General features: G+C 40.4%; 5 protein-coding genes across 14 annotated transcripts in view; 3 read left to right on the top strand and 2 right to left on the bottom strand.

Moving 5' to 3' along the window:
* Positions 1-225: 225 nt before the first annotated feature.
* Positions 226-3,995, top strand: icmt (isoprenylcysteine carboxyl methyltransferase). Its single transcript, XM_026998210.2, has 5 exons — positions 226-450; positions 860-948; positions 1,130-1,299; positions 1,508-1,725; positions 1,956-3,995. Exons 1-5 carry the CDS (start codon positions 232-234, stop codon positions 2,136-2,138), a joined length of 879 nt encoding a protein of 292 aa, XP_026854011.1. The 5' UTR covers positions 226-231; the 3' UTR covers positions 2,139-3,995.
* Positions 3,996-4,041: 46 nt separating this feature from the next.
* On the bottom strand, positions 4,042-11,883 carry rnf207b (ring finger protein 207b). Of its 3 annotated transcripts, XM_026998206.2 has the most exons (18): positions 11,841-11,883; positions 11,320-11,570; positions 10,131-10,263; positions 9,873-10,017; positions 9,672-9,753; positions 9,514-9,589; positions 9,294-9,419; positions 9,053-9,099; positions 8,611-8,683; positions 8,440-8,508; positions 8,196-8,264; positions 5,679-5,803; positions 5,399-5,576; positions 4,922-5,107; positions 4,777-4,828; positions 4,571-4,688; positions 4,394-4,486; positions 4,042-4,211 (listed from the first exon to the last, which is right to left on the bottom strand). In XM_026998206.2, exons 2-18 carry the CDS (start codon positions 11,508-11,510, stop codon positions 4,058-4,060), a joined length of 1,917 nt encoding a protein of 638 aa, XP_026854007.1. In that variant the 5' UTR covers positions 11,511-11,570; positions 11,841-11,883; the 3' UTR covers positions 4,042-4,057. The 3 variants fall into 3 exon arrangements, with proteins under 3 accessions (XP_026854007.1, XP_026854009.1, XP_026854010.1); XM_026998208.2 differs by lacking the exons at positions 11,320-11,570; positions 11,841-11,883 and adding an exon at positions 10,764-11,072 and having other exon boundaries at positions 10,131-10,296; XM_026998209.2 differs by lacking the exons at positions 11,320-11,570; positions 11,841-11,883 and adding an exon at positions 10,764-11,072.
* Positions 11,884-12,759: 876 nt separating this feature from the next.
* Positions 12,760-14,072, top strand: LOC113569953 (60S ribosomal protein L22-like). The gene is made up of 4 exons (XM_035522586.1): positions 12,760-12,853; positions 13,377-13,484; positions 13,596-13,720; positions 13,886-14,072. The coding sequence occupies exons 1-4, from the start codon at positions 12,842-12,844 to the stop codon at positions 14,028-14,030; spliced, it is 390 nt and encodes a 129-aa protein (XP_035378479.1). The 5' UTR covers positions 12,760-12,841; the 3' UTR covers positions 14,031-14,072.
* A 426-nt stretch (positions 14,073-14,498) lies between these two features.
* On the bottom strand, positions 14,499-21,899 carry rcc2 (regulator of chromosome condensation 2). Of its 4 annotated transcripts, none has more exons than XM_026998083.2 (13): positions 21,751-21,899; positions 20,336-20,567; positions 20,115-20,208; positions 18,921-19,064; positions 18,410-18,541; positions 18,240-18,328; positions 17,972-18,086; positions 17,716-17,882; positions 17,198-17,378; positions 16,614-16,719; positions 16,417-16,489; positions 16,178-16,255; positions 14,499-15,554 (listed from the first exon to the last, which is right to left on the bottom strand). In XM_026998083.2, the coding sequence occupies exons 2-13, from the start codon at positions 20,537-20,539 to the stop codon at positions 15,450-15,452; spliced, it is 1,488 nt and encodes a 495-aa protein (XP_026853884.1). In that variant the 5' UTR covers positions 20,540-20,567; positions 21,751-21,899; the 3' UTR covers positions 14,499-15,449. The 4 variants fall into 4 exon arrangements, with proteins under 4 accessions (XP_026853884.1, XP_026853882.1, XP_026853886.1 ...); XM_026998081.2 differs by lacking the exon at positions 21,751-21,899 and adding an exon at positions 21,337-21,551; XM_026998085.2 differs by lacking the exon at positions 21,751-21,899 and adding an exon at positions 20,938-21,268.
* A 2,115-nt stretch (positions 21,900-24,014) lies between these two features.
* arhgef10lb (Rho guanine nucleotide exchange factor (GEF) 10-like b) overlaps positions 24,015-27,680 on the top strand; it is a 30,513-nt gene continuing 26,847 nt past the window's right edge. For 3 of the 5 annotated variants that reach the window (XM_026998079.2, XM_026998078.2, XM_026998075.2), the window contains exons 1-2: positions 24,015-24,347; positions 27,377-27,442. In XM_026998079.2, the coding sequence (XP_026853880.2) occupies positions 27,406-27,442 (37 nt within the window). In that variant the 5' untranslated portion in view covers positions 24,015-24,347; positions 27,377-27,405. Of the gene's footprint in view, positions 24,362-27,178; positions 27,283-27,376; positions 27,443-27,680 lie in introns of those variants that run through there. The other 2 variants (XM_026998076.2, XM_026998077.2) reach the window with 2 other exon arrangements.

The raw sequence follows: 27,680 nt of genomic DNA, 5'->3' as shown, positions 1-27,680 counted from the left end.
GGTAAAAATCTTCGGAAGGACTAGTATACAAACAACCTATCTAAAGTATATAATGCAAATGTTAAAATTATGTATAAAATATCTTCTATAAATTGTGTGTAGTCAGATTCATACCAAATGCCTTATTATAATAATTATAATGTCCCTGGTTACACATAAAATGATCTTGAGTGAACGGATTGATAAGGAAAACGCGCGAGATTTTTTTTACGAGATCTTCCTGTTTTCAACATGGCAGGCAGTAAGTTGGTGCTGGAAGGGAGAATAAGTATTTTGAGCTTTTTCTCAGGACTTGGGGTGATAATAATACCCTTGCTTGTAAAATTTTGCTCCCATATTGACTGGATATTCGTTTACCTCACTGATGTGAATGGAAGAATAGCTATTGCAATTTATATAACAGCTCTCAACGGCTTACTGCTAATCTTATACAAGGGTCCTCTATACAAGGTAAGATAGAGCTAGTAAAGCTAGCTAGCTTAGCTAGCTAAATATTGCATTTAGCCGGTTTCCGAGTTTGTTAGCTAGCTAGCTATAACAGTGTTGTTGTTGTGTTCCCTCTCCGTGTTTTTCAGTTCAAATAAAGTTACTTAGTAAATGTTTGAAGATGGTCAGAAGACAAACAGCTGCCCCAACTGGCAGTGTGGGCTGTTAGCAGATATAATCCAATTTAACTAGACTTGTTAGCTAGGTAGCGTGCTGTCAGTCTAGTGCAATTAGTTAAGTTTGCTATGCTAGCGAGTTCCGAAGAGGACAGTTCACTAGCTAGTTCACTTAGCATGTTTCTTGTTGTATTTAATTATACAGGCTATTCAGTCCGGCTTAATCTAACTTTCATTTTCTGTCTTCAAATTGTTAGGTCGCTGTGCGAGGTTGCTTTTTAGGATTTGTCTTTGGATGTGGCCTGATACTAAGTTTTGCGGAAACGACATGGACACAATTTGGCTGGTAAATGGCCCATTCAAGTTTGTGTACATCATTATGAATAGTCATAAAATCTGGAAAACAAAACGTTTAAATGTACTGTCAAGATCTGTTACAACCTGTCTTGTCAGTGTTAGTAAACCTCAACGGAATTACATGTGTTCACTGTCATTTTCATTTCATTTCATTTTCATTCTCTCTCTAGGTACATGTGTTCACTCTCATTCTTTCACTACTCTGAATACCTGGTTACAGCCATCATCAACCCACGCAGTCTCTCTCTAGACTCCTTCTTGCTCAACCACAGTGTTGAATATACAGTAGCAGCAGTCTCCTCCTGGATGGAGTTCACTGTGGAAAAGATGCTTATTCCAGGTCTGTTACATGTTACTATGTCAGGCCTGTTGTATATCCAGGGCCTGTTCATGTAGTTAATTCTCAAGAACATAATCTGATTTAGCATACCCATTTCTTTTCTGTGTGGCAGTATAGTATGGTTTGCATCTGTCTGTAATGCATGTAGCGAGTATATTTGCCATTGTACCTATCTCATTCACCCTTTTGAAAATGTGCCCTTTGGCAGACCTTAAGCAGCCAAACTGGATCTGTTTTGTGGGACTGGTAATGGTATTATGTGGCGAGGGCCTGCGCAAATCTGCCATGCTGACTGCAGGATCCAACTTCAACCACATAGTGCAGAATGAGAAATCCCAGAGCCACGTGCTGGTCACCAGTGGCGTCTACTCTTTCTTCAGACACCCCTCTTATGTGGGGTGGTTCTACTGGAGCACTGGTACTCAGGTAGTTTGCTTGATGGCCTTGGAACTTAACTCATTATCTCTGAAATGGCTCAACTGTGCCATCATATTTCTCAAGCCTGTTTTTCACGTTTGTTTTAGGCCTTATCAAATATAAATGATTACAATGTAGTTATTTCTCTATTTGTACACTTATCCTGAGGTTTCTCTGCTGATGTGTGTTGTTGGTAATGCCATTGTTTAGCTTCAAAACATGAATACTTTTCTTGGCAGATAATGCTGTGCAACCCAGTATGCACTGTGGCCTATAGCCTGGCCAGCTGGCGGTTTTTCCGGGAGCGTGTTGAGGAAGAGGAGCTCTCTCTCATCCATTTCTTTGGAGAGGATTACATTGAGTACAAGAAGAAAGTCCCCACTGGTCTGCCCTTTATCTCAGGCATCAGAGTAAATTCGTAAGTTGGGGAGATGGACAAAGCAAGGGGAACGCGGAAACTTCTAGAAGTGCATACCTGGACACACTTGACTGGCACTGTGAGCGAGCTGGTTATGTGGTGGCCTTGTGGCTCTGCTCCCTGGGTGAATGTGCCCAGGGAAGTGAGGACACAGCACAGCGAGACTGACCTGCTGATCTGCTCCGAGACACACCGGTCTGCGGTGAGCAGGGCCAAACCCCCCAACTCTACAGCTGTAAGACAGAAACACATGCAGCCAAGAGGCTCCCAGCACTCACTCACACTATACCTGCCAAAAAACACAATTTCTTTGTTCTGAATACATTCTCTTCATAATATCAGTGATGCACCATGCCTTTCTTACCTCCTCATATCCATGATTGAGCTGTTTCATGAGTACATGATATAGGTCCATTTGTCATATCTGATCTTTTCACATATAATTTCATGTCAGTTTCTCAATGTCTGAGTCATTGTGTTTTTGCTTTTATTTATTTTTGTATCTGTTAAGATTTAAAGGGAGCTGAGCAACTTTCATGTTGTACAATATGCTGACTCTTGGAATGTTTATGGCAAAAGAATCAACTGGAGTACCAAATATTCACAAAGATCTATTTATTTAAAAGGAAGCCTTGCCTTCTCTACTCATAAAAAGCAGAATGTTGCATATAGTATTTCTAAATACCTTCCTTTGTAAGGTAAAAGTGATCACATACCTGTTCAATGAGGTTTATGTGCCCTGACCAGGTTCCCACAGTGACACCATATTACAGTGTGCAATTACTAATTTTGGTATTTTAGATTCACACTGTCCTTTTGTGAATAGGAGTTTATTATATTTTCAATGTGCTTTTGTTATAGAATTTGTAACCAGACAGTTCTTGTTAATTTAACTACAGTTCAGTCAGTTTTAGGCATATATAATTTTTAATGCTAAATGTTGACAATCTGTAATAAAAGCAAGATTCCTAAATGTAATATGTCTCTCACGCTAAAAATAGTGTGCTAGGCAAAATTCCTTTCCATTTTAACCATAATTTGAGTGGGTTGAGTGGGTAGAAGGGTCTGTTTGTTTATTGGATTCTAATTCTGTTTGAAGTGGCCAAGTCCAACAGATGTATTTATTGGCACCCAAGTTTCAATACGTCAGTGCGCAAGAGAGAATCACAACATGTATGGCTAGGATGGGCAGTATAGTGTTTTCACTATTTTACAACTCCAGATGTTTAACTTCTGTTTAACTTCCATACCTCACATGTTTTAGTGTCATTCTGCTTCTCTCCTTTCACTATGTCATATCAGTGTTTTTCCTCTTTCAATACATTTCACAAGTAAATCAAATGCCTTGAATGCATTCATTTGATAATGGGGCTTAGTTGGGACTACTGGATGGATATTAACAGGCAGTTAGCTGTATCCAGAGCCAACTGTTCTTTCAATCTTTGCTGAAGAAAACCTTCTCAGCATAGTCTAGATTTAAAGGATAATGGATGAATGTTTTTTTTTTCTTCACATTTTCAGTGGAGTTGTTTTTTTTTTTCCCTTGTCAAATTGTAAAACATACAGGTTTCACAAATCCAATACGCTTCCTTGATGTAAGAATGTACAGTAAGAGGGCTGATTTGAAGTATAATGTAATGTGAAAAATTTACAAAAGAAGGCGAACTGTATGACTACGCATACAACTGGCATTTTCTGCATACAGAACTACTACAAACCTCTAAAATAAATACCAAATATAAAGACAGTGTATCAATATACATTGAATATAACATTATGTAGTGATTTGTTCTAGTTTTGTATTTATACCAACATGTAATATGTCAGGTATCATGAAAATGTACCACTTTTTATATGTCAACACTGCCTCGTGTATTGCTTTAACATGTAAATGAAAGTCATGACAGTTTGCCCTCCACTTAATTAACTGAGTTGTGGTTTCACAGGCGCACAGTGGCCTGTGTCAGTTGTGCATTTGTTCTTGCTCAGCCTATACAGGTCCTTGTTTTTGGGACTGGAGTCATCTAATCGGCTGTTTAGAGCACGATAGTCCTCGTGAGCACAAGCCAGCTCATTGCTGTTGAGACAAACCACATATTGCATCAAACACTATGGTATTTTTTTTTGTTGTTTGTTTTTTGTTTTTAAAGACAGCTTTGAGGAGTACTCTTAGAGTTGAAGCAACAACACAAAGACGATATAAACAATATTAGATAATATAAAACTTTCTAAGGTGGATAAGAACTGCTGACAGCTTGCCTGTGCTGGGGATCAGCTGACATGGTGCTATCCTCATAAATTTTCAGCATGCTCTCAGTGCGGTCATCTTTAAGTTCCTTAGGCTCCTTCAGCCTGATTAAAATAAAAGTAGGCAAATTAAATCAGATTAATGAAATTGCCATTCTAGTTAGTACAGCAACGTGCACAGGCACTAACCTTGGCTCTAGTCGTTCTTTCACCTTTGCTATGGAGCGGATATAGGGACCTATTTGCCGAGCGATAGTAGTCAGGTAGGAGTTCTCTTGTTTTAATTGAAGCAAGTCATGAAGTTGTGCTAACAGAAACAGAAAACTGCCACATGAGGTCAGTCAAATCAATATAAGGCTGGAAACATAAACCAAGAATCTGATTCATTAATTCACCTTCATAAATTTCTTGCTCATTTGCTACTCTCTGATATGTCTCCTCCCATATCTAGGAGAAATATTTTGTCATGACACAGTCAAGTTCTGCATTTTGAGCAAATGTCCACCAGATGAACAAAATGACTGGACCCATGGAACTCACCTCCTCAAACATAGCTCTCATCATCTCCACAGAGGCATATTCTGAGGAGATCTCACTGTCCATCTGCAGAGACCTGTCCAGGATCTCACTCATAGTGTCAGTCTTTATGAGGGAATGATGTTTGGTTAAATCCCGGTGAATCTCCTGCACCTGGTCTTTAAGTTTCTGGATCTCGGTCTGCAAACTCTACTCAGGGCGCCAAGGGAATCCATGTTAATGTGAGCCACAATATAAATCCTTCATTGTAATATACCTCTAGAGATGTGGCAATGCTGCGTTTTAGAAGTTGCAATACATCTTGAATTTGGAATGTGTGATTACTCGCAGACAACAAAAAGTGTATGGAACATCAACTGTGTTAAAGGGCCTGGTTTTCTTTTTTTCACTTTTTTTTTTTTTTTTGTCAAATTTTACATACCCTTATTAGCACACAGGGACTGAGGTGATTAGCATCTGGCATGCATGGGCAGGTCTCACCCTGTAGGTGGTCTCGTAGTTGCGGCAGTGGTCTGTGAAGGAACTTTCTCCGCCCTCAGCCAGCAGCACTTTAGTGCTGATGTAGCGATGGGAGGTAGGCTTGTGTACCACCGATGAGCCCAACGACACGTCGCTGACCACAGGAGAGTGACATGTGACCGAGAGTGATGACGGCAGCCTGGGATGAGGGGGAAAAAAAGTTATATGGACATTGTGTTTAGATTCAGAAAGGTTCTATGGTTTCTTTTTTTCTTTTCTCATAAATTGCAGATATACTGACAGTACACTACTGTTGCCTAGGCCCAGTCCTGAAACACTGCCTGCTGTGGACACGGATCGCCGATGGCCCAGCAGCAAGAGAGGCTCCAGACAGCGGGCAAATTCAGACCGGTACTCAGTGTTGATCTGTGTGCAGAGATGAGCTGTGTGAGAGGTGGTAAAAGCAAAGAGCTTTTACCTTACTGCGGTGGGCTGGCCATTGCCTTTGAGGCTATTTTTACCTTACTGGGGTGGGCTGGCCTTAGCCTGTGAGGCTGTTTTTGCCTTACTGCGGTGGGCTGGCCTTAGCCTGTGAGGCTGTTTTTGCCTTACTACTCTGGGCTGGCCATTGCCTGTGAGGCTGTTTTTACCTTACTACTCTGGGCTGGCCTTAGCCTGTTTTTACCTTGGTACTTTGGGCTGGCCTTAGCCTGTGAGGCTGTTTTTACCTTACTGCTGTGGTCTGGCCTTAGCCTGTGAGGCTGTTTTTGCCTTACTACTCTGGGCTGGCCATTGCCTGTGAGGCTGTTTTTACCTTACTACTCTGGGCTGGCCTTAGCCTGTTTTTACCATAGTACTTTGGGCTGGCCTTAGCCTGTGAGGCTGTTTTTACCTTACTGCTGTGGTCTGGCCTTAGCCTGTGAGGCTGTTTTTGCCTTACTACTCTGGGCTGGCCATTGCCTGTGAGGCTGTTTTTACCTTACTGCTGTGGGCTGGCCTTAGCCTGTGAGGCTGTTTTTGCCTTACTGCTGTGGGCTGGCCTTAGCCTGTGAGGCTGTTTTTGCCTTACTACTCTGGGCTGGCCATTGCCTGTGAGGCTGTTTTTACCGTACTGCTGTGGGTTGGTCTTAGCCTGTGAGGCTGTTTTTGCCTTAGTACTCTGGGCTGGCCTTAGCCTGTGAGGCTGTTTTTGCCTTACTACTCTGGGCTGGCCATTGCCTGTGAGGCTGTTTTTACCGTACTGCTGTGGGTTGGCCTTAGCCTGTGAGGCTGTTTTTACCTTAGTACTCTGGGCTGGCCTTAGCCTGTGAGGCTGTTTTTGCCTTACTACTCTGGGCTGGCCATTGCCTGTGAGGCTGTTTTACCTTACTGCAGTGGGCTGGCCTTAGCCTGTGAGGCTGTTTTTACCTTACTGCGGTGGGTTGGCCTTAGCCTGTGAGGCTGTTTTTACCTTACTGCGGTGGGCTGCCCTTAGCCTGTGAGGCTGTTTTTTACCTTAGTACTCTGGGCTGGCCTTAGCCTGTGAGGCTGTTTTTACCTTACTGCTGTGGGTTGGCCTTAGCTTGTGAGGCTGTTTTTACCTTACTGCTGTGGGCTGGCCTTAGCCTGTGAGGCTGTTTTTGCCTTACTACTCAGGGCTGGCCTTAGCCTGTGAGGCTGTTTTTGCCTTACTACGCTGGGCTGGCCATTGCCTGTGAGGCTGTTTTTACCGTACTGCTGTGGGTTGGCCTTAGCCTGTGAGGCTGTTTTTACCTTACTGCTGTGGGCTGGCCTTAGCCTGTGAGGCTGTTTTTACCTTACTGCGGTGGGCTGTCCTTAGCCTGTGAGGCTGTTTTTACCTTAGTACTCTGGGCTGGCCTTAGCCTGTGAGGCTGTTTTTACTTTACTGCTGTGGGTTGGCCTTAGCTTGTGAGGCTGTTTTTACTTTACTGCTGTGGGCTGGCCTTAGCCTGTGAGGCTGTTTTTGCCTTACTACTCAGGGCTGGCCTTAGCCTGTGAGGCTGTTTTTGCCTTACTACTCTGGGCTGGCCATTGCCTGTGAGGCTGTTTTTACCTTACTGCTGTGGGTTGGCCTTAGCTTGTGAGGCTGTTTTTACCTTACTGCTGTGGGCTGGCCTTAGCCTGTGAGGCTGTTTTTGCCTTACTACTCAGGGCTGGCCTTAGCCTGTGAGGCTGTTTTTGCCTTACTACTCTGGGCTGGCCATTGCCTGTGAGGCTGTTTTTACCGTACTGCTGTGGGTTGGCCTTAGCCTGTGAGGCTGTTTTTACCTTACTGCTGTGGGCTGGCCTTAGCCTGTGAGGCTGTTTTTACCTTACTGCGGTGGGCTGCCCTTAGCCTGTGAGGCTGTTTTTACCTTAGTACTCTGGGCTGGCCTTAGCCTGTGAGGCTGTTTTTACCTTACTGCTGTGGGCTGGCCTTAGCCTGTGAGGCTGTTTTTGCCTTACTACTCTGGGCTGGCCATTGCCTGTGAGGCTGTTTTACCTTACTGCAGTGGGCTGGCCTTAGCCTGTGAGGCTGTTTTTACCTTAGTAGTCTGGGCTGGCCTTAGCCTGTGAGGCTGTTTTTACCTTAGTACTCTGGGCTGGCCTTAGCCTGTGAGGCTGTTTTTGCCTTACTACTCTGGGCTGGCCATTGCCTGTGAGGCTGTTTTTACCTTACTACTCTGGGCTGGCCTTAGCCTGTTTTTACCTTGGTACTTTGGGCTGGCCTTAGCCTGTGAGGCTGTTTTTACCTTACTGCTGTGGTCTGGCCTTAGCCTGTGAGGCTGTTTTTGCCTTACTACTCTGGGCTGGTCATTGCCTGTGAGGCTGTTTTTACCTTACTACTCTGGGCTGGCCTTAGCCTGTGAGGCAGCTTGACAATCTTCTTCAGCCTCTCCATCAGTTGCTGTGTGAGTCAAACAAACTACAAATGAGTACATTTACAGATGTGAAATGAATGGCTGATCTGATTTTAATCAGTTATTTACTTCTTGTGGCAATGAATTAGTCCATTTACATGCGCAGCTCTTTGGATGAACAACTTGGGGGGGGGGGGGGGGAATTAATGGATGTCTACTTACATAACCCATGTCTAGAAACTCAAATTTGTTTGCTGAACTAAGGAAGGCAGAGCATGTAACCAGATGGACCTACAGAAAGAAGCGAGAGTGATGATTAGGGGACTTTGAGGATGAGATCAAGAAGAGAAGATATGAGACATGCCTCGACTGAACAGTAGGAAAATGTCTGACTTGGAGAGTTGGCAAGAGTGCTGCAAGGTGAGACAGCTGCTCCTTAAAAGCTCTTTCCTTCTCCTCGTGCTGACTGGGAAAAAAAAAAAAAAAACTTGGATAAAACTCACTCAAATTACATTACAAACAACAACAGAAAATTTCTGAATGTACTAAGTGTCTATGTTGTGAGTCATAGTCTTGTAATGTAGGTCTCAATTCATATATCATTTATGTACTAAAGTTACAGAAGTGTCAAAAAATCCAGACACACAAACACTATAACCACTGAGTTAATAGAAGTAGAGGGAGATGTGAGGCAGAAACTTCACAGATATTTTTAGATTGTGTAACTGGATCTGCTATATCTCACTGATGTCTCATAGCTCACTGTCGATTATATTGCATTGATAGACACAGCATGTGTTCATGGCATTAAAACAAAACAAGAAGAAGCATATACCTTTGAGCTGCCTTTAGTAAAACCCTTTTTCTCTCAGCCAGCTTTTCCTTTAAAAAGACAATTGTAGAGCAAGTCACAATAATTAAAATGAATTTAAAAATTCTTACATAGAATTTCACTGATTTTGAAATGAAGCTTTGGATGTTAGATAATTGCATTATGATTCTACTTGACTGACTTCAGTAAAAAAAAGTATATTGATCTTTATTAATGTAATTAAAATTAATCAGACATTATTTACCTGCATGCTGTTAAAAAGAGTGCAAAGGGCAGTCTCCTCCTCCTCCACATTAGCACGCACTTCTCCAATCATAGCCTTCAACAGGATAATGGCCTCCCGTGCTGATGTCTGGAGCTCCTTCACAGCCTAAGATAAAAGAGGAGGACATGTTTCTGTATGGTACATGTCCCTTCAGTATGTTTTAAGACTGCTGATAAGAGGTAATATTCTGCTCCCTTACTAAGACGGCTTGGTCCAGTTTCTCACAGCCTTGCATATACGCTGTCTCAATATCAATGCAGTGTGCTCTGCTCTCCCTGCAAGTATGACCACAGAAAGGTTAAACATTTCACTAAAACCTTTATGAAAAGGCCACTAAGAGAAGTGTGTTTGACCTACACTGGCATGTCTCTGAAACAGTTGATGCAAAGCATGGACTTTTTTTCTGTCGAGAACATGATGTATAGTTCTTCATGGAGGGCTACAGAAACAAAGGGCGTCATGAGCAATGGAAGTGACAGTGGCACCTAGTAAAGAACATCAGAAGACAATTCCACCCATAAATCCCTGATTTGTTAAAGATAAAGACTGAGCACATACCACACTTTTTATGGGCTTCTTTGGTGCGCTTGGCCAGGGAGACAATTTCATGACGTGAGAACATCTTGGCTTTGTGGGTAACTTCCCTGCAGTCTCTACACAAGGGCTGGTTACAAGTGTTGCAATAATACATTGCATCCACATCCTGAAAATATTAAGTAGAAAATGTTCATTTGCACTGAGGATTTTGGGTCTTTGGCCAATTTAAATGTAGCCCAGCTCAGGTGGCTGGTCATTGCATGCAAGGAGATGTAGGACCTGCTTCTTGCACTCCCAGTCACAGTTGGCACACTGCACTGCTTCTTCGCAGTCGACAGAATTATCCACCAAAAACTTCAGCAGCCTGTCCTCTGGAGGCAGCGCATTTACCCCTTTTACCACAGACTGGTGTCTGAAGAGGGTAACAAATGTCCCTTTTTTGTTCCTGTTTTAGAAAGTGGTTTTTTTTTTTGGTTTTTTTTTTACATCATGCATTTAGCTACGATTTGCAGAGTCTACTACTTCTCTTGTCTCTATAATGACAAGTACAGAAATAGCCCCCTTCCAAATTCCTAGATAAAACAAAGTTAATGAAGGGAGCTACAAACAAAAACAGTCAGACTGTTTTTCACACTATAACTACAGGGTATACTGATGGGTAGACTGATGTGGAAACCATTGTGTTCTCTTAAATAACAAATTATTAATGTTTTTGAAAACATACACACGCACAAAATTTTGGATAAGAATGAACCAGTCACATTTCACAGATTGTGTACTAAAGAGTCACAGTTAGAAAGCCCAGTACTTAATCACTAACCCACAGAGACAAACCATCAAAACAACCTACGATGATTCTATAGCAATCCAACCCTAGTGAAAACCCTAACTGATGATTAAATTCATACTTACATAAACATAATTACTTAACATAAAGTTTTTTTTCCGTTTTGTATGTGCTTCCATTGGTGTGCTATCCGTAAATACTGCATAGAATAGAGCAAATGCATAACTTACTATTCCCCCACATGTAAAAACAGTATGAAGAAGCTGGAGCTGTGTCTAACTGAATACAGCTCAAGATAAAGATACCATGTGTTTTGTTTGACACCCCAGTGGCCTTAGTGAAAGATGCCAAGTGTATTTCCATTCAGGCTAAAACAAGGGCAGGGTTTATCCTGCAGCTGTTGGTCCCACTTAGGTACATTATACTGTGCTAGCCTCTGCTATGGCCTGCCACTGGAAAACTGAATCAATGTCAGTCATCCTACTCTATGAACATAACATCAAGCTCTTCGGATATAACCAACATAGCAATTGCATTAAAATTGTATACTGCTGGTTTAGTGCCCTACCACATGATAACATTCATTTATTGTCTTAGTAATACTGACTAGCCACGAAGTGCAAGTTTGTTTGTTTTTTGTTTGTTTTTTTGCTGCTAGAAGCTGCACACAAAGGTTCTTACCCACAGAGGGGGCACGTCAATCGGCTGTCTACTGCTCTCCCGCGCAGGCAGTTGGCACAGAAAGTGTGGTAACAGTCCAGCAGGCACGGATGTCCATACTGCTCGTGGCACAGGTAGCACACCAAGGGATGGCAGTTCGCACTGTCCAGGTCAAAAAGGTTATCCAAGGGGGAGAAGATTCCTCCAGACATCTGCAGCAAAATTTGTGGTGTCCTCAGCTTAGTTCCGGGAAGTAATTAAGGCATTACCTACTGGATAAAATGAGTGTTTAGTATATTTTGTTTTGATTCAGTCTGTCATTGAATCAAAAATAGACAACAGATAAAGAGTTCTTGTTCTGCTATGTCGCATCTTCAGGATATATGCCTCTAAATGAACTAAGACATACAAACAAAACAAGTAGACGCAACATTTAAAACTACCACAAAGAAAAGTTACAACACCTTTACGTTAAAATGGTCACATGTAGCAAAGAAACAATTAATCAAGATTAAACAAATAAATAACAGATATTCATTCACCTTGCTTGTGTCCTAGCTGTTAACTGTGGCCGGAATGAAAGCCATATAGAGGATTGGTGAGCCCGCATAGATAGTGGGCTGGCCTTGACGTCAGGACAATCTGAGGTCCACGCAGACAGCAGCCGAATGAGGGAATTGTCAGTTAGTGGCCAAATATCCCGACCTCTGATTAGACACGGGAAACCAGACACCCTTTGTCTATCAGCAAATGACAAAAATAGTTTTCTTTTGGCATGTCATAGTATTCGTAAACTGAGAGTGCCATATAAGATGGGTAATAAGATGTACTTCTTAAAAGTGGTCTAATGTAAACCATAAAATTGACACACTGTAAATGTAAATGTTCTAAGCTACCTACAAGTGAACGGCCTGAAAAACAAAAAGAACGAATGTTTTTCTAAATACACCTGATAATTCAAAGCCATTGTCTAAACGCAGCCCACTTAAAATGCATTCAGCATAAGGCAATTGAAACATGCTGCTGACCTGAGCAGCAAAACGCCTAACAGTTAATTTGGTACAAATGTTTATCAACCATAAGCTTACTAACAAAAAGCCAACACGGACTTAACAGTAATTGTGCTTCTGAGCTTTGAAAAAAAAAAAAAGAAAAAAAAAAAAGGGTCTTTAGACCCTGAAACTCTTGAGATTAAATACGATGGGAGTGGCAATAGCTTCAGCAAATTATGATTACTTTCATCATTTTTATTAAACGTAGCTTCAGCAAATTATGATTACTTTCATCATTTTTATAAAACGTTGCTGCTGCCATCGTTAACAGATGTTTGAGAATATGTAAACGTAAGCCACGTTAAAGGCTGCTAAGTGCTATTCATTTGATATCACCAGAAATTCTACGCGTATCTGGAGACTTTGTAAACTGAAATGTTAATGGTCAAAGGCGGAATTATTGCTTGGATCGATTAACGTGTACTTGATTATGCGGACGCTACATTGCGCATGCGCAGTCTTTCTTCTTCCTTTCAGCAAATTTTTCCACCATGGCTCCTTTGGTGAGTGGAGTCGTATAGTGGTAGTTATTCAAAATGAGCATGTATTCTCTTTGGGGTGTGTTGCTGTTTCGACCGTGTCTGCTTTGTAATAGCTGGTTGTATCATATAAACGGAAGTGAGATTCCCAAAAGCCAGTTATTATTATGTAGTCAGTTAAGTTACGAGGCCGCTAGAGAAATTCAGTGGATGGCTATCTTAGCTAAGCGATTTACAACTAGCAAGCTAGAGATGCTAGCTAGCTAGCGCTCGTTTCTCGTAAGTAACTAGGGCTCTGTAGTCAGACTATCATAGTATCAATAAAATATAGGCATGGGCTGTGACTTAAGTGAGTTTGTGAAGTGATTGATTATACGAAGATTTGAGTCACGACATTTAGGGAATCATCTGGATTGCTGCAAATCGAGTTGAAATTGCTCTGTTCGTCCTCAATAAGAATTCGTGAAAAAAAATAATACTAAAAATTGCTTGGCTCTAATGACAGCAGGAGCTAGGATGTGAAACGTTTCGCGTCTGATTTCGACAGAAAAAGCAGCCGATCATCAAAAGTGGAAAGAAAAAGAAGCAAGTCCTGAAGTTCACTCTGGACTGCACGCACCCAGTAGAGGATGGCATAATGGATGCAGCCAACTTTGTAAGCGTACATGACGAGCATACGTTTGGGCCTCCTATGCATTTATGAAATTATATATAAATACGGGCTCTTGTGCTTGGGTTGTTCCAAGTTGCATATCCATTCCTGTAGGAGCAGTTTCTTCAGGAGCGCATCAAAGTGAACGGCAAAGCAGGAAATCTCGGAGGAGGAGCCATAGCTATTGAGAGGAGCAAGAGCAAGATCACTGTGTCTTCGGAGGTTCCATTTTCCAAAAGGTGTTAAGTCTTCTTCGCTGAAGTATATGAATTGTTGATTGTCTGCAGACAGCATTCATTTCTTTGGTTGTTTAGTCATTTGACGTCTGTGATATTATTTGCAAATGTATCTTTAGTCGTTTTACTATAAAGTAACACTATCACCACACTTTGCTTTATTTTTAGATACCTGAAGTATCTCACCAAGAAATATTTGAAGAAGAACAACCTTAGAGACTGGCTGCGTGTAGTGGCAAACACTAAAGAGAGCTATGAACTTCGCTACTTCCAGATCAATCAGGATGAGGAGGAGGAAGAGGATGAAGATTAACTTTTTGTACATTTAAATAAATTCATTTAATACTATTTTCAACTCTGTCCACGTACCTTAATTTATATATATAATACCCTGACCCTTGAACCAGTCCACATACAAGTTTGAATTTTTATGCAATTACTATCTGCACAATTTGTAGTTTATAGTACCATCATACCAAAAGTATGCAATTTTGACAGGTGTTTAGAAGACAGCTGTGGAACACTCATTGATTAAATTCTAACTAAAATACATAAATACTTAAGATCAAGCTCATTCATTATAAAACTATACTTGAGACTATAGCCAACTTTGAACAATTTAGCCAGGGGCAGGGAGAACAACTGTTTCTATCCAGTTAATGTTCTATAACACTGATAATGTGGCAGTCTTTCTAAAAAAAAAAAAAAAAAGGTTTAAGAAAACATTTACTCTTAGACAGATATACAGAATTCTTAAGATCAAAAGTAAGTGTTAAGAAAGTAACCAACTTAAATGAACCTTTATTTAACATGTTCATGAAAAAAAGTATCCCACATCCCAATCCTGGACATACATTTTAAGAAAAAAAAGGTTTGCGCATTGCACAAAAGTTGTAAAATATCTCTCGTAGAACAGTATGTGAAGCTTGTTGCTTACGAACATCCTACAGTGGGACAATTACAATTTCTTGCAATGACAAGTACAAGATAACTATTAAGAAATGCGAGGACATGAAAGCTTAAGCACAGGGGAACAAAGATGGTACAGTACATAAAACACTAAAGCGCCTGCATACTCTGAAAACAACGCGCCACTGTGGTCCCAGATTACATAGTGAGAGGAGATATCTTTGGGACAACAAGACATACATCTCCCAAATTACATCACTTAAAAAGGCACAAGTATGGAGTGTTGGTCTTTTCAGTGATACCAGCTAGTTTATCAACAAGCAAAAGACAGTCTGCATCTAAATAATTTAGCACCAATTGTTAGGAGAGAGCAGACAGGTAACTGTTCTTCCCAGCCGACTTCATGGAATGAACAAGACGGAAAAAAAACCCAAAAATAACCAAACAAAACTTTGAACCTTCTTTAGGAATGTAGAAGTATGGATAGAAATCCAACAGAGTTTAAGTGCTTGGAGAGAGCCATACAAGGTTTCCCTCTTAGCTGCAGATACTGGTATTAAAACAGGTGCATGAAGCCACAAGATGAGCCGTTGTGGAGGATTTCCAGCTCACGTGGACTGGTTATTGCAAGGTCCTTTCATACTGCAGTCCAAATTAATTTCGGTTTATAGTTCATCTTGAAGTTTTTAATCTGCTGTCTTAAAAAAATATCCCATCCCAACCAAATTGTGACTAACACCAGTGACCTAGTGAGCAGAGGAATTCTGGGTCAACAACCAGAAGCCTCTGGAGAACATAAGCATGATAAATGGGTTGGATCCCATCAGAGTGTGCGTGGATTATACTCTGGCAACTTCTTAAGTCTCTCCTTCTCCTGCTCAGTTTCCTGGCGGGCAATAACCAGCGAGTGTGAATAGCCCATCGCCACCTGAAACAACAAAATTCTAAGTCACCCAACACTCCTTTTAAAGCTGCAGATGAAAAATGTAGCACTTTCAGAGGCTTGAGTGAATGTAGCTAAGAATAGTCTCCTATTAATTATAACCCAGTTAAGGTACATTTGTCAACTGGCTAAAGCCTAATAAAGGAGCAAATGTGTAACACAATAAAAGGTCATCTTTCAGTTCCTGAAGCACCAAAAATGTGATAACCATTTCGCCATTTTCATAAGGGCACCATCTCAATGTATATGATTTGAAATCCTGTAATTTATTTTGCAATGGTAAAATCAATCAAGAGATTAAGACAGGTCTTCTGCAAAAAGCTTGTATCTCCACCTCCATACTTCTGGCCTTATATTTGGAAACATACAACCATTAGATTTTGAAATGGAAGTGTAACATGCAGGCTGATCACACCACTTCAAAATCACACAAAAACCCAAACAGTTTTCTTATGACTTATGTACAATATGTATGACAATATGTACAGATCATGCACATATTCAAGCAGATGGAAAAAATAATGAACAGCAGCATTATAGTCTTCCATGTTTCATTTCTGCAAGATAATACAATATCTTATATATTATATAGCAATAACCTCTTATACCTGTTCTGAATACACTCCATCCAGAGTTTTGACCTCCTGGGCTGTGGTGGAGGACTTTGGTTTGTTGTCCCCATATCCCTACAAAACAAGTCACAAAGTACACTATACTAAAGATTGTAATTTTTTTTTTTTTTTTTTTACTTCTGATCAGCAAAATTAATTTCTTAAATTTTAAAGGTAGTCCATGAGATGTGCAGTGTGTAGAATCATGAAGCTCTAACTGTGTAACTCACACATACCAGCTCTCCAAATGTAGGCGACGGTCCCCAGCTAATCGTGCTCTCATCAGCAGCAATAATAATACTGCTTTTCCTAGAAGACCACAAAGGACAGATCTGAATATTCAACCATGCAGAAACATGACTATGGACTGTAACAAATGTCATCAAAGGCATTAGCCTGACAAGGTGACAGAATGACAGAGGGCTTAACTCACCCGCAGGCCAGACTACGGATCTTCCAGCCACACAGGTCCTGTACGGCTTTTGGGTACATGGTTGACTCACGAGATGTATTTGTCACTCCCCAGAAAAACAGACCACCTGAGAAACAATCAGTTCAAGCCATTTAAAACAGATAAGCACCATTCCCATTCCACAAAACAATGGTCATGTTTCCATTAACGTGTTTTTTTTTTTTAAATGAAAATTTCTTTAGCATTTAATGATTGTCAATATAAGCTACATTTTAAGATGGAAATTGTCTATAAAATTCTATTTTCTATACTGAAAAAACACACACAAAAATACATTATTCAAGTAAGGGGTGCGTGTGCGCATGTGTGTATATTTTATATGCTATAAATATTAAGTGTATACATATATATATATATATATATATATATATATATATATATATATATATATATATATATATATATACATATACATATACATTCACACACACATACACACACACACATACACACACACACACATATATATATACATACATATACATACCGCCACCCACCCCCCTCACTTGAATGGAAATGATGCTCCTGAGAGGAGGTACTCTTACCCATTTCACTGACAGCAAAGGAACATTGGTATCCACAGTATATCTGGGTGGCTCCACGACCAGGGAAATCAAACAGCTTGACCAAACGAGGGACCATCTCATCCTTCTGTTCAGTGTGACCCAGGCGGCCATAGCCCCCAAAGCCCCAGGAGAACACCCGCTTCTGGGAGTCTAGTACCAGCTATTCAAGCACAAAAACAGTGTTGTAATAACTTACACAGGCTGCCCTGAAATCAGTGTTCCTCGTCTGTATTCTAGGGAAGATTTCCATAACAGCCTACACATAACACACAAAGTTTTTATTGCAGGAATGAAGTCCCCAAGGACATGTTTTGACTAGAAACAAAGCCACCGTAATAAACATCTTACAATCTGACTTCATTTCCCTTTGGACGGCATTCATGTTAAAATTGCCATTCCCCAAACAAGGTAAACAACTGAATTCAAGTCTTCTTTTAAACATTACAAGGTTTGAGAGTTGTGCTTAAATACAACAAAAAGACGGCATGGTTACTCACTGTGTGATTGGCACCACACACGACATCTCGAGCCACAACATTGGGTACAGGCAGCACCTGGCCATCTTTAGTCTTCTCAATGAAAATGGCCACACGGCGAGGGATAAGCTCACAGTCAAACTCAATGCGTTGAGCACGAGCTATGAACTTCCCATCTGAGTTATGACCTGTGTGGCACACAAGAAAACCATGCTGGGAAAACTCTCGCCAAGCTGGTGCATGAAACCTGGAACCCATTTGAATTAGATCAACTTACCTAGCTGGCCATACTCTGGACACCCAAAGGAGTAGACGTTACCTTTGCAGTCCACCACCATGCTAAACTCGGCACCACAAGCCACTTTAACCAGTGGCTGTCCATTATACAGGATCTGTGGGCAAAACAATCAACACCCCTGCAGTTTCTGGCAAAGTTAACACCAACCTACTACTTGCACAACCCAATACAAATGACTTTGCAGAGAATGTGACATGAATCTTAGATTACATTAGGCCAAATATTTCTGGAAGTCGAGGACGCTTACTGTAGATGGGCTGAGGACGGCGTCTGTCTGATTGCCCTGCCCAAGCTGTCCAAGTTTGTTCTCTCCGAATGAGTACACAGCCCCGTTTTCTGTGGGAGAAACGCAGGTCGGCCTCAAACATCCTGCCAAGTGCCTTCTACTCCACATCATGCATAAAGTAAAGCGCCTACCTGTTAACGCAAGGGTGTGGTTGCGACCACAGGCAGCAGCCACTATCACCTCCTCCCCCAAAGCCTCCACTAGCTTTGGGGCATCCAAGCGCTTTGTGTCTCCATGGCCTAGCTGGCCCTTTTCATTACGACCTGAGAAAAACAGCAGAAAAAGGAAAAAAACATGTTTAACAACAATTTTTCCAAGCAGTAACTCAAAGCCAACAGTTATTATTTATGATGCATTGCTCTCTTAAGATTCTTCCTTTGTTCTGAACTTCTGATATGAAGGGAGACACGCGTTTCTCCAACTATGGAAGGACAGTCTCAGGACCACCAAAACAAAGAATAAGGAGTACAAAGAAGTTCCCTTTGTAGTGTCACTAATGAACGCATTTGCAGGCACAACAAAAGCCTGCACCGCAAATGGTCATGAATCCTTCAAGAGCCTCCAGGAAAATAGCTCATGCAGAACAGCTCTAGCGTTGAATGGTAATGAATGGTTCCAAAGGCGCTGCATGTGTAGACTCACCCCAGCTCCACAGTTTGCCTTCGGTGGTGATAAGGAGGCTGTGCGCAGCGCAGGAGCCAGACACCACACTGCTCACCTGCACGTCATTCAGACACCCATAACGATGAGGACCCCACAGGTTTTGGCCCAGGTTCCTATAGGCAGCTACACACATACACACGTCACAGAGGTTGTTTCACTGGCCTCTTTTGGGAAACACATGAATGCGGCTTCAGATCTTTTTACTTTCATTTATTCTAAGATTAAATGACTTTAAAAGAGCATTTATGATTCCTACTTCACGTTGGACTGTTTAAGGCAGTGGGATTTCTTGATGTACAATAGTCAGAGCAGCCATAGCCAAGATCAATTCCTCATTGATCCCTTCAGACCACAGTCTACTTGCTACACAGCTGTTACAACACTGTCTGAAGCCAAAGTCCACTAATGAAAACACATGAGTTTTTCTCTGCCTGAGCCTCCCTCGCCTCCATTTCACAAAATACTCTTTGGGCCCCATATCAAACTGCTGCTTAGAATTCACTCCCAAAACGAACGACTTCCCATATGTTTATAAAAGCAATTTGTAAAATATGCCCACAAACCAATATTTACAACTTCTACACATTCCTTTCAATCCTATAAATGATTGGCTTTACTCAATTAGAAATTAGCATTTGATGTATGGTCATGAAATCTGTCAAGAAAATTATTCGTGTGTCCAAAATGTAAATTTGAATCATTTGGAAAAAAAAGCACACCTGCAAATATGAATATAAAAAAATTACAGGTGATTCATAGAAAAGCAATATTCAGAGGAAGCCTACTATAAATCGAAGTAATTTGGATTTTGTTTACTTTGTATGAGGCTATTATAAACCAAGGCTATTTTTGTGTTAGGTTTAACTGCACTTCATTACTGCTATAAGCTAACAGTCACTTCTCAACTTCCCTTCAGATTAAGTAGGTGCTGCATGTAATAGAACTATAAAGGGTCTGTACTCTAATATCAAGCATTTTTATGAACAAGACCATAATTTAATAAGTAGCCCACACTACATGAATACCTTAGATATTCAGGGTGCTCAAATGTTATTTCTATAAACATTGTTATTTCCAAACATGGTAATTAACTAAATCACTCAACAAACAGTATAATTAGTAAATTCCTAAAACTATGTAGGTCTAACTGTTTTAAATCAACAAAACTCACACCTTGCTGTTTTGGCACTTCTTTTCGGCCAATCAGGTCCCAGTTGGTGGCTCCAAAAATAAGCAGCTGACCCTTGACTTTAGGCACCTCAAGTTTCTATTGGCAGAAAGGACAGAATTAAACAGATGCATAAAGGCGATAAAGAATAGATAAAGTATATAAGCACACATGCCAACGGAAATGTCAACTTTGGCTACATGCACAGAGTGCAATAATGACTTACAATATTTTCCTTTGCATCCCCAGAAACAGTGACAGGCTGGAGTCCAGACTTAGTTGTTTGTTTCCCAGCTTTTTTTATACTTTCCTGCTCATAATCTTCAAACTCATCGTCACTGCTGAACTCCCTGTCTTTCTTTTTACCACTCGCTCTTTTCCTCTTCACTCCACCATTCCCAGAGACATCGGTTACCTTCTTGCGTGGCATAGTTACCTTCTTCCGTGACACCAACGATCTATCAAATTTTCAAAGTTTCATTATTACAATCTCCAACAAAGTAATGCAAACTAGCCTAATTACTACTCATAGCTTCGCTATGACAATAAATCACTACACGTACACTTAAATGTTTCATAATTGTAATGTTTTATGTAAAAATAGTTTTATGCATATGTTATGAACCATTTCTAGTTTTATACATAATTTCGAACTAGAGAATGGACTTCAAAGTAGCTTACAGCAAAAGAAATTGGCTTGGACAGTGCACGAATTAGCCGGCATTCGCGTATCACTGCTTACAAATCAAGCTAAAAAAGAGCAAGTTATGAAGTTGTTAGTGTTATGTTGCGTCTCATTCGGTAGTTATAACTAATAACGCCGCTAACCAAAGGCACACAGGGCGGATGCGTGTTTAGCCACGGCACCATCGCAGAGCTTGACATCCATTTCTTTCTTTGTTGTACGTTATGCGGCTGGTTAGCAAACCAGCGCCGCTAGCTGTCGGGATCCCACCTGGCTAGCCAGCTAACTAAACAATTAGCTTTCCCAATAAAAACATTTTTAAAAAATCAAGCACCCGGACCACTTTAGCAAAAAAGAGAGTTAGCTACTGAAGTAATAACTTAATAAAAACAACGCAAGAGACAATGACATCCATGTTACCAACGAAAAACAATTGGGTCAAAACGCGAGAAAAGAAACGTAGCCGTGTTAGCAAGCGAGCCATACTGCATTTGCATTCAACAAAGCCACTATCGCAAACATCGACCATACCATAAACGTACCAGTCCAAAAACTTTTTTTCTTTCTTTCTTAAATTGATATAGTTTAAGTTACAAAATAGAAATGTTACTGAAAGTTACGACGGGTTGCTCCTTTATACTTCGTTATTCGAAATACTGTCCAGTAAACTACGGGTTTCCTGATTCAGATGGTCCGATCATGTCTGTCCGTCTTCCTCGTTTTTTGATTGATTTGGAACAAAAGAGTCTGCGGAGTCTCCGCCATCAAACCACGTGGGCGCAGCTTACATCCATTAAAATAGTCATTTATCCACACCGGGGGGGAAAGGCTGCCTGCTTTTCATAGTGGAAAATTACACACGTTTTGCTTTAAAGTTTTCTACGAGGTGTTAGCCAACCAAGTTTATTGTTGATGATACTGAGGTTTTCTTTTGGAAAAAGATTTGGGTAGTTTACCTGTTTAAAATATTGCGGTGAATGGAAAAAGTGGTCTTGCTAAAATGTAAATTTAGGTTGTTATTCCCCCCTTGTCGACCGTCTATTTTCTTTGTTGAACGTTGCTATAGCGCTAAATGCATGGAATATGCTTAGACATTTCCACTGAACTTGCGTAGAGCCCGCAAAACAGAAACACATGGGGATTTGAAAGAAGTATCTGAACAGCTAGCGACAACCTTCATGCTTGAGTTCTGGAGCGCCCCCTAGTGGTACGGAGGCCATTAGAGCTATATTTGCTCATCAGCTAACACAATCCCAACGTAAAAAAACATGAAGTAACACAAGCATATTAAATGTATATTATGGCCAGTATATATTTTCCAGTATACATTTAAATATAAATACAAATATAAATATAAATATAAATACGGAATTAGAATTCTTTTGTGCGTGTTTCTCCAAAATGCTTCACAGCAAAGATTATTGCCTTTATTGCATGTTTAAATGGGAGGCAGAAATCTTAGCGATGGGGCAGAAAGTGTATGATTCACAACTCAGTAAAAAGAGAACTATTTTATGTAGATTTGAAAGTAGGCCTGTGAGTTTATTTGAGTATAAATGTTTAAAGACAAACGTGTCATGGTACTTTTGGCGCATCATCTAAATATTCAAACAAACAAACTACACGCAGTGACTGGATTTAAGAAGCTTCTGACAACCATGGCTCTTCGGGGGAGGGGGAGAGCGTTCCTTATGTGGCCTATACTGTAAAGCAACAGGATGTCGGCGCTGAAAACAACGTGAACAACTTAAGAGTGGAGAGGAGGGAGGATCTATACAGAGATGGTGCTATAGAAAATGAAAAGGCTAACAGAGATGCTTGCAAAAATGTATGTAGTATGTTACTGTCTAAGCAACAGCACAAACAATTCACATCACATTGACTCCCTGGAGCAAAAAAGTACAGATGAGAAGCAAATACAAATATTTGCTCCTCAGAAGGTTCAGTTTGCTTTTGCCTTGACTCTGATTTCTCCATCCACAAATTAAGGACACATTGAACATCTTTACGGTCACAGTAAAAAGAGTCATATAGACATACAGAGATGTATACAACTCTAAATCCATCTGCTCTTTAAATTCAGTTTGTCTATAGAATATGGAAGAGAGCAACTGAGATGGAAGAGAGCGATAAGCAATAAAATCATTACAGAATTTAAAAAATATTAGAATTTGTGAAGAGTATTCCCATTTTCTTCAACTTATCTACTTGCAGTATAAAAGTGTGTTATATGAAATATTGCCATAATCAGATTGATACTTTGCAATTATCTTCAATATCCTATCAATATGGACATGAAGGAGTATTAGTTTACCCTCCATGTATGCATTGACCACAGGTTGATGGTGTCTCTGAGCAGGTAAGCATTTAGTTTCCACCAGCTGCAGAATTGAATTGTCTTGAATTGTCAGAAATGTTTTCATTGACCAAGCAAGCTTTTACAGAGCTTCCATGTACACTGTAAAACGTCCCTGAATTGTTTAGAAAATCATCCAAATTAAAAAGAATGTCAGGTTCTGATTTTCTACAAGGCCATTTTTAGAGACAGATCCTGTTCATCATACGCAGTACTGTTGTTTGCATTACATAGCAGGACATAGATATGCACATTTTCCCATTTTATTTATTAAAATTTAGATTGCTGGTCAAAACAATATATTACTATGGTAGTGACAATTATAAGTAGATTCTTCAGTCTTAGTTGCAGTTGCTGTGGCTGAACATACTGTTACCTAAAGATCACATACACTGTATCCTGGTGTATTCATTTTGTGAGTTCATTTTAATATCTATCTCCAGCTGCTCTTGTAGGGAGGTAATTTTCTTAAGGATAATAACAACCTCAATAATCCTTTGGAAGAATACAGACTTTCATAACATCCAGCAACATCCACTTTTGAAAGTTAATTATTACATTCATTATTTTTAATTGGTACAAGATTGAACAGTTGCGTGTCACATTTGGAAGTAGTGTAGAACCAGTTCCCAATCCCTCCTTTTTCTCTTCATATTTGGCTCTGTTTTCCCATACCTACCCCCTACTGTTCTCTGACCCAACCTTCAAATATCAAAAAGGATACCATACACTCATTGGCTGGAGTGTGGAGCCTGCAGCCCTGCTATTGGCTGATGTGTTTTTTTTGAGCATTTGCATTTTTAAAATAGGCTGTGCCTACTGATTGTGCTGCAGGGGGAGGGAGGGAGAAGGGAGAAGGGAGAAGGGAGGGATAGTGAAAAAGACTAGAAGGGAAGAGACTCTTATGAGACTCTCTTATTCCTGGGAGCAACTGTGACAGGTCTCGTGAAAGGATCTTTGGTACGTTTGCTTTGTGAGCAAGCAAACAATGGTGGATGTCTTTTCTTGCTCTCAGCAGCTGTGAGAAGAGGAGGGCTGCATATTCAGGCAAGGGCTCACTGAGGCTGCACTGCGCAAAGATGGGAGCAGCTATGACAATGGAGCTTTTTCAGCAGCTTGGATCTTAAAGGGGAGAATTGCAGAATTTGGCAAAAGGGGTAGGAAGACTGTAGTCTGTTAGTCTCTCTTCGGAAAAAGGTAAGAATTTATGTGTAAGTGTCATGTTATCTCCTTTTGGTTTTTTTTTTGTTTGTTTGTTTTTTTGTTTTTTTTTAAACCAAATATGCAGCAGAGCTTAGCTTGCTTAGGGGGTTTCAGGAATAATGAAGCAATGGCTCAGTGTTAATACATGTTCAGAAACACAGATGGAAAGATGAAGTCATAAGGAACATTATGGGTGTAGAGCTTGTATGACTATGATAGCAGATCAGTATACCCACAGTCGACTTCTAGTTTTCAGCAATAGGATGATTAGACATAAAATTGATATCCAGTTTGTGGCTGTAACATTTTTATAACAACATGCTTTAAAAGGTATATTTCAAAATATATCCATAAATGTTATTAACTAAAGCAAGACTGAAACATTGTAAAACAAAACAAGTTAATGTTAGAGAAACACCCATTAAACTGTTAATGTACAACTTGTCTCATTTTGTGGTACCTAGTGCAGTGTCTACAACCTCACCTTAATTGTATTTTTTATTTAGCCTTTAAAACAGCTCAGACCAAAGTCTCTGTTTCACAGTAGAAATGAGTTCACACACCTCTGGTACTTTGGATAAAAACCCCACTTGATTTGAAATAATAAAACATCATAATCACATGTAGGTAGTTGAAAGGTACATTTCCAAACATATAATTCTTGTAATGGACACAACAGTATTTACCAAGTAAATTACAATTTGCATTAACAGGTGGGCCTGTTATTGTACACTTGAGTCAATTTATATGACCTTGAAGATTAATATAATAATATACCTTGTCCTTAAAAACCTGTGTTGGTCTCTTTTTCAAAACTTCTTTCTTTAAATCTTAAAAGCAAAAAATGTTTTGTGTAAACAAGGTTTGGTCACATCCCCCCCCCCCCCCCCCCCCCCAAAAAAAAAAAACAAACAAAAAAACAAAAAAAACAAAACCAAATAGCAAGGCAAAAGAAAGGTAAACGTGTCTAATGGTTTACAAGAGAAAGTAATTCTAATGACTAAAATTCAGTCTCTGCTTAGACAAAGCCAAGATCAGCTTGATCACGAGGGAATTGTGAGAAAATAGTAAGAGAGAGAGAAAAAAAAATCTGCAGGCAATTTTAGGTTCCTCAGAAAGGAACTTGAAGTTTTGGCATTTACAACAAATGTAATACAACAAAAATGTGCTGCAATTGAGAACTGATGAATAAAACCACTTTCACAACCGCAGCACATAAACAATCTTACAAAATCATCCGAAGAAACCTGACCACTACAATAAAAATGCAAGGTTCAACAAGGTGAAAATTTGGATCAGTCCCCAGGGTCCCTGGACCTTAACATCACTGACCACTCTGAGTAGCACTCCAGTGGGCATTACATGCCAGGCAGCTGAATAACACTTAAGGTTTTCCCTGGAGGCTGACTGGCAGGAAGAGAAGGTAGCTCTACTGGACATATCAGAATCCAGTCAAAGACCTATAGGTGTCACAAAAGGCTGTGAGCACTATTTTGATGCTCAGGGGACAACATTTAATATTAAGAGTCAAGGATGAGGAAACCTTTTAACAAGGTCATGATCTGTGATGTCACATAGCTTCAGAGTAATATTATTCAACTGCATTTCAAATTACAATAGAATAAACATCCTTCAAATTTTGCCAAGTGGTATGTGTGTCCAGTTATCAACTAATAAAAAACTCAGAGTCATCTTTAGTTATCTTTTAAATTTTGCAGTTTTTTCCTTTTTGTCTGAAATCTTAATTCTGATTTGGTGTGACATCGTGTTGTAAATTATGGAGTGCAGCCAAATTTGATCTGAAGAGCAATATTGTAAATCTGATCAGATTTTTTGCACGATACATTTGTGGTGCTTAGCGCGGTAGAGGAATCACAGACAAGTTAGCACTGAGAGTTTATGTGTGTGGAGGTGCAGATGTTTCAGCCATTGTGTCTGTGACCAAGGCGACGCCTATGTTATTTATGCCACAGTGCGGCTGTGTCTCCATGACGATGTCTATTTGAAACAGTCTGACACTTCTTTTTAGCCTTTGCCTCTTGCAGCCGACACGTGACTCTTTAAAGAATCCACTGCGTTCTCGCTCTTCTCTTTCAGCAAACTGCAAGTGCAGATCTTGACTGGACACTATTTCAGGCCTAAAATAATGGCCGTCTGCCTTTTGTTGGATAGCAGTACACATAAGTATCACGTAAAGTTCTAACAAAGCTAGGAGTTAATATCTGTGACTATGGTGTGTGGTTGGGGGAGCGTCTGCTTTGCTTGTATGTTGTTGGGTCCTGAAAACCAAAGAACTGTTCTCTCTCTACGTGTATATTAAAGTAGTGGCTTTTTGTGTGTTTTCTGTCCTGTGCCATGGCTCTGTCTCTTGGTCTATGCCTCTGATATAAATCTACGCTGCTGATTTATTTATTTATACTGATTTCCAGTTACAGCTAGATTTGGAACAATGCTCTAGAGTTCTGTAATAAACAAATTTGACTTGATTTCCAGTGCTTAACAACAGTTCAGGGAGACCATGTGATGAATTAACAGAATTACTGAAAATGAACTAGTCTGACCAGTTTGAAGTCCCTCAAAAAGCCAGCACTCAGATTGAGGTTCTGCTCATTCCTCAGAGCTGAGCTGGCCTGTTTTGCTTCATGCTGCGCACGCCTTGCTCAGTGAATGTAGGAGGGCCTAGCCTGTTGAAGGCAAGCCTGAATTCGCTGTGCTCCGCTGAAGAATTTAGCAAACTCACACAACGCAACCACTGGCACACAGAAAGACCTTCTGACACCACCTCCTCCAGCCATTGACATACTCTCTCCTGACTATGTAGCACATGGATATAAAATCATCCGAGTTTATCGACCTCCTTTGGTACAGAAGAGGCCATCTTGGCTGGGCTTTGCTTTGCTGTTCAGTATGCTCTTCAAGGGAGTGTTATGTGAGCAGGATGATTATGCTTAAATAAATAACAATGTACTTTTTTAGTCATACCATGCGTCAGACCTTCCCTAACAGCAGACTCTTGATTATAGGAAGGCAGATGTGACTACAGACTGAGCCCATGGCATCAGGGCAGCCCGTTTCCACACACCTTACAGGTAAATACAAACATTTTCTTTGTCTATAGCCATTAAAATTGTCTAAAGCCATTAAAGTTAAGCTCTTTGGAACAGCTTGGTGAAGTCAAAGGTGGAGGATTTCAACCAGAGCTACTTGCAGTTGTCTTTGTAGGACCACTATTAAACATAGCTTTAGCTACAATGCAACTCAGGTGGCCTGCACAGAAGCTCTCCTGGTATATGATCCCATCTGCCGGGTGGTTCTTTAAGTGTGAGC

The sequence above is a fragment of the Electrophorus electricus genome, chromosome 24, assembly GCF_013358815.1.
Source record: "Electrophorus electricus isolate fEleEle1 chromosome 24, fEleEle1.pri, whole genome shotgun sequence".
Taxonomy (NCBI): domain Eukaryota; kingdom Metazoa; phylum Chordata; class Actinopteri; order Gymnotiformes; family Gymnotidae; genus Electrophorus; species Electrophorus electricus.
This window is presented reverse-complemented; position numbering and strand designations above follow the sequence as displayed.